Source organism: Ammospiza nelsoni, chromosome 26, assembly GCF_027579445.1.
Source record: "Ammospiza nelsoni isolate bAmmNel1 chromosome 26, bAmmNel1.pri, whole genome shotgun sequence".
NCBI lineage: Eukaryota > Metazoa > Chordata > Aves > Passeriformes > Passerellidae > Ammospiza > Ammospiza nelsoni.
In genome coordinates, this window is record NC_080658.1 from 2,762,758 (window position 1) to 2,768,328 (window position 5,571).

Here is a 5,571-nt window from a genome sequence, read left to right on the forward strand (position 1 = left end):
GCCATGTCAGCAGAAATGGAATCAGTTGTGGACACCAAAATTTCATCCTCAGCAGTCCCCGGACTGGGAGATAGAGCATGAGAGTGCTCAGCTCAGATCTGTCAGCACTAGACTGGGACCAAGGCAAACTATCTTTGGATGTTCCATCACTGACTTTCAAAGTTCTTCTAAAACTGGGTTTCAGCCCAGTGCTGTGTGGGAAGGACACAGGCCTGTTCATGGGGATCAGGGCAGGTGTCACACAGGAATGGGCAACATCTGCCTCAAGCTGTGACAACAGGGAGGACAAGCTGGACGAGACCTGCCAGGTCAGCAAGGCCCCTCTCTCCTGCTGGCAAAGCAGCTTTGTTCCCAGTGCAGGATGATCCTGACTGGTTTAGGTGCCCCTTGCTCATGGATCAGCAGCTGGTGTTCAAAAGGAACTCAGTTTCAGACACAGGTTCTTGATTGCATTAGGCAGAAGCAAAGTTTATTAGAGACATTTTTCAGCAGCAGGTACATAAGTGATCATAGCCCTGGCTGACTACAGCAATAGTCTTGGTGCTGGGCCACACACAGCAATACAGACTGAAAAGCAAATAGCAAAATAAAGCAGAATGTGGCTCAATGCTCTGCTCATCCCTCTGACACATTGCTTAGCATGGCTGAGCAACAGAGGAGCACGCTCCGTGCTCTCTGCAGACACATGCACTAAATATTCTCTCTCTTCATCTGTAGCTCTGCTTCAGGCTTCTCTTGTTGGATATTCTCGTTTCTCTGCTTAATCACAAATCCTTCGGCAAGGCACTGGAGAGATCAAAGGAAACATTACTGTGTTTATAGCAAAAATAGATTCTTTCCCACACTGTCATTCTCTACACGTGATCGTTTCACAAGCCAATTCAATTAGAATTTCAGATAAATACTGCCCCTTCCTGGGAAGATCTGATGGCTCCTGCCAGCCTGGCAGATGGATCTGTCACTGGCTGCAGCAGAGGCTGCATCAAAATGCCAAAAGGTGGAAGCTGCGGACACTGCTCCAGCAGCAATCTGGATGAGGGAATGGCAGTGGGGTCCATGCTACATCAATGCCCCTGCTCACGTCATTCTCCTGGCCCAGCTGTCACTATATTTCCTTCTTTCCTTTTCAGTTTGGCTGGAAGTTTTGCTGTGAATGAGGGCTAGTAGTTATCTGCCAGTATTCCCATGATTTCTGCCCTTTCTTTGCCCACCCGATTTCTAAGTACCTTTCTTTTTCCTCCTCTTTCTTTTATCCCTCATTTCACGTCAGTCCTTTCCCCAAGTTCTCCATGGCTTGCCTGCCTGCTGGCTCTGTCCCTCTCCCTTGTGTCCCTCTTCCCTCTGGCAATTCTCATGCATCCCAGCAGAGTCCCAGCTCCCAAAATCTCTCCTCTCAGCCACTCCTCCGTGGCTCCTGTCCTGTATTTCCCAAGGGCCCCAAAATAAAACTTTCAAGTAGCACCTGTAAGCTACAGGGGAAAGATCTTTCTTCCAGCCCATCAGTGCTGGATAGAGCAGAGAAGACTGGAAATGTTTAGAGCGGAACAGTTCTTACCTTGGATCTCCGCAGCTGCACAGGATGGGATCTGGGCAGACGAAGTATAAGTGTGGCTTGTCCTAATGATGCCTCCTCCTCCTATCCCACTGCTTCTTGCAACTCCTCCTCCTAGACTTGAAGACTGACCAATTCCTCCTTGCTGACTGAGGAGACAGGAAAAGAATATTTTAGTGACAGAAATAACAGATAAGCTAGAGCTACAGATTGTCAGCACCTTGCTGCTCTCAGTCTGCTTCCATTTTCAGCAGAAAAATGTTGCAATTCTAATTCTCCTTGTGGCACAAACAGCACAGGAGAAGAAGCAGTTCACCACCCTGACACCAGGCAGGTCAAATAGGTCAGTAAGGGAGAATGAGCTCAGCAGGTCCTTCACTTTTCTCTTATGTTGAAATAACCAGGACACAGGTATTTTATTGTATTTTTTGGTGTGTCCCAAGCCCACTTACATAAGGTCCTGCTGGCCTCCCTCCAGCAGGCAGCGGTACGTGTGGATCTCCTGCTCCAGGCGGCACTTGACGTCCAGCAGGATCTTGTACTCTTGGTTCTGGCACTCCATCTCTGCCCGCAGGTCACCCAGCTGCTGCTCCACACAGGTGATCTGGCTCTGCAGCTCAGCAAGGTGGTTGTTGTAGCGACACTCCGTCTCCGCCAGCGAGGACTCCAGATTGTCCCTCTGAGGGGTGACATGGGGCATAAGACAAATACAGGCAGGAGAAACACTGCATTTAGCTATGACTTCTGTGAGATGGATGAGGTTTGCACCAGCTCATCACCCACCTGGCTGAGCTGAGCTTGGAGATCGATTTCCAGGGCTTGCAATTGGCGTCTCAGTTCAGTCACTTGGTTGTTGCACGTCTCCACCTCCTGACCGCTCGTAATAACCTCCCGATTCACCTCCTCAATCTGAAATCACCAATCCAGGATAAAGAGCTTTAGGGAATGTGCAGTATGAGCTGGATCAAGTATTAAGGAAAGAGCAAAGAAGTTAGCAAAGACATGAAATGAGAAAGGTTTGGGTGAAAACTCTCATCCTAATGGCAGTGTAAAACCTGGCTTGTCATTCCTCTTGTTCTTCTAATTAAGCTTCTTGTTCTTCTCACCACTTACTGCTTTGTAGAGAAGTCATACCTCAAATCCCACCAACATGAAGTGCTTCCTTCAGCCCATGACAGGGACACAGGGTGGCAGTGTCCCTCCCTTGTGTCACTTGGTCAGTGTCAAGAAATGCTAAATGTTCTTACAGGCTTTTTTGTGGTTTTTACATGCAATAAATCCCTGTGGGCTGATTGCTTGGGAGTTAGCCAGGGAAAGTCAGAGCTGTGGGAATTATTTACTCACCTTGCACTCGTACCAATCCTCAACTTCTTTGCGGTTGCGTTCAATCAGCGTTTCATACTGGCACCTCATCTCCTCCAGGATCTTCCTCAGGTCTGGGCCAGGGCAGGCATTGACCTCCACGCTCACATCTCCAGTCGACTGCTTCCTCAGACAGCACATTTCCTGCAAACACCATCCAGATCAGGTCAGGTTTAAAACAAAAGAAAGAACTGAGGGAGCCAAGTTCGGAGCCCAGGATCTTCACAGCTCCTGGGTCACACAATGGTCTGCATCACCCCAGGGTGATGGATCCCACCAGAGTGAACGCTTTGTACAGGAGAGGGCAGGACCTACCTCCTCATGGTTCTTCTTCAGGCAGCAGAGCTCCTCCCGCAGCGACTCCAGCTGTGCCTCCAGGTCAGACCTGCACAGCGTCAGCTGGTCCAGCACCTGGCGCAGCCCGTTGATGTCGGCCTCCACGCTCTGGCGCAGCGCCAGCTCCGTCTCGTACCTGCGAGGGAGGAGGCAAGCAAGAAAGAGCACTCAGTGTCTGACACCACTTGCATTTCTGAGCTCTGACAGGAAAAACCAAAACTTTCCCCTCTATAAGACAGTGCATGCTGGAGCAGCAGCTTGGCTGAACCCTCACTGCTCCCAGTCTGCAGATCCCTTCTGCTTCCTTTAATCTCCACTCTAAACCAGCTTGGCATCCCAAACTCCCCCTCCTGGAATTGCCCCTAATTAGACACTGGATGAGAGAATTCTTCTGCACAGCCTCAGCCTGTCCTGGGTCACAGGAGAGCAGCTGAGAGCCCTGAGGGGGGTGACAGCGGAGGGGACAGCCCCAGGTACTCACTTCACTCGGAAGTCATCGGCTGTCATCCTGCTGTTGTCGATGTTCAGAATGATCTTGTTGTTGTCTATGGTTGCACAGACAATCTGGAAAAAGAACATTTATTCCAGGTCTCTGCTCCTGTCCTTGAGCTCAAGGCACCCATTGCCTGGTGCAACCACACCCTCTTTCTCCTCTCTTATTTTAAAATCCTGGGTATTATGGATGGGGACCTGAGGAGTGCAGCACTCACAGAGATATTCAGGGAAGGGCAGTGAAATCATTAAAATTATAAAATTCATGGTTCAGGTGCAGAGAGTACAGGAGATGTAATTACTGTCCAGCACTTGCTACAATCCACCTCAGCCCATTAAATCTAAATCTTATGAGATTTAAAGTTTTATTTAAATTAATTAATGATGAGCCTATCTTCTTCAGTCTCTTTCCTGGATTCTTTTCTCTTTACTCTTTGTGCATTGACATCTTAAGTATTTGCCAAACACTTTGCAAAGATTTTGAATTTTAAATTGCCCATTCTAAATGTGTTATGGCCATGTTCTCTTTATTCTTAGTTTTAATTAGATGTCCTGTATTTCCCACTTCTACATGAAAGAGTAAACTAATAAGGAAAAGGAAATAAAGTTTAACTGAAATTTTGCAAGACTATGACAATAACATAAATTCAGGTAAATTGATGTGATCCATTACTTATTTATCTTTTAGTTCTCTTCTTGCCATGTACCTATTTGACCACTTTGGCACAAACTAGATTAAAAAAGACTACTGAGCCCATCCAGATGCATTCCATGAAGTAACATTTTCCCCTTCAATATATCTGATGAATAACAGCAACAGAGACAAACTCTCCAGTTTTATCTCTAAGCTCTGGGCTTTCCACGGGCAGAAGTTGTAATAGCTGTTTACAAAAGACATTTTACAACAATGATTTTTTACTCCTGATAATGGACTGAGTTATGAACCAGCACCAGAAAGAGCCTTGCAAGGGAGAAAGCAGCTGGGAGGGGGTGTTACCTGGTTCTGAAGATCTTCTATTTCTTTATAATAGCAGCTGTAGTCCCGTGGCTCACAAAAAGGGCCCTGCTTGGCATACCACTCCCTGATCCTGCACTCCAGGTCAGCATTCTCTTGTTCCAGGCACCTCACCTTGTCCAGGTAAGAAGCCAGGCGGTCATTCAGATTTTGCATGGTGACCTTCTCGTCACCAGAAAGAAGAATGCCGTCACCAGAAAAACCACCTCCACCAAGACCCATCCCCATGCCACCTCCCATGCCACCGCCAAAGCGAGCGCTGCCACCACTGAACCCCATGCCTGGGCATCCTCCGAGGACGGTGGCTCCTAAGCCACCTCCAAAGTTCCCACCGACCAAGCTGCCGGTGCTCAGTCCCCCTCCATAATTCACACCACCGCAGTAGCTTCTCCCAGAAAAGCCTCGGCCACCGCCTATCCCGCAGCTGGTGTATCTTCCAGAGGAGACCGAGGAGATGCGCGCCGCGCCACCACCGCCACCACCGATCACACAGCTGCCGCCGCTGGTCCTGCCCCTGAGAGAGCCAGTTGTCTGCTTAATACTACAGCTCATGGCGAGGCCCAGCTGCAGCGCCAACCCACAGCCCAAAGCAAGATGCAGAGCGTGATACTGAGTCCGACTGCAGGCTGGCAGCTGCTGCAGGTCTCCATTTATACCTTCCAAAGGGGGTGTCACCTGTGGGGTGTTTCTTCTTCCCACGGGGCTGGCTAGTCTGGCTGTTTATGCCAAGATTAAATAGCCCATAGGCAGTTTCCCTCTAGAAATCCCAGTTCACAAGGAAGATACTTTACATGTCAGCAGCTTATTCCAAAAA

The 5,571-nt window shown here is 48.7% G+C and overlaps 1 protein-coding gene across 1 annotated transcript; it reads right to left on the bottom strand.

Moving 5' to 3' along the window:
* Window positions 1-440: 440 nt before the first annotated feature.
* LOC132084172 (keratin, type I cytoskeletal 19-like) lies at window positions 441-5,362 on the bottom strand. Its single transcript, XM_059489215.1, has 8 exons — window positions 4,740-5,362; window positions 3,732-3,814; window positions 3,230-3,386; window positions 2,897-3,058; window positions 2,336-2,461; window positions 2,005-2,231; window positions 1,556-1,701; window positions 441-786 (listed from the first exon to the last, which is right to left on the bottom strand). The coding sequence occupies exons 1-8, from the start codon at window positions 5,307-5,309 to the stop codon at window positions 761-763; spliced, it is 1,497 nt and encodes a 498-aa protein (XP_059345198.1). The 5' UTR covers window positions 5,310-5,362; the 3' UTR covers window positions 441-760.
* Between the last annotated feature and the right edge of the window lie 209 nt (window positions 5,363-5,571).

Bases quoted from the DNA above. Each gene is read 5' to 3' on its own strand.
- LOC132084172 (XM_059489215.1), bottom strand. From the start codon at position 5,309: ATGAGCTGTAGTATTAAGCAGACAACTGGCTCTCTCAGGGGCAGGACC. The intron at 3,387-3,731 runs GTGAGTACCTGG...CCTCCCTCGCAG, and splicing joins GCCGATGACTTCCGAGTGAA to GTACGAGACGGAGCTGGCGC. The intron at 2,462-2,896 runs GTGAGTAAATAA...TGGTGATTTCAG, and splicing joins AGGATTGGTACGAGTGCAAG to ATTGAGGAGGTGAATCGGGA.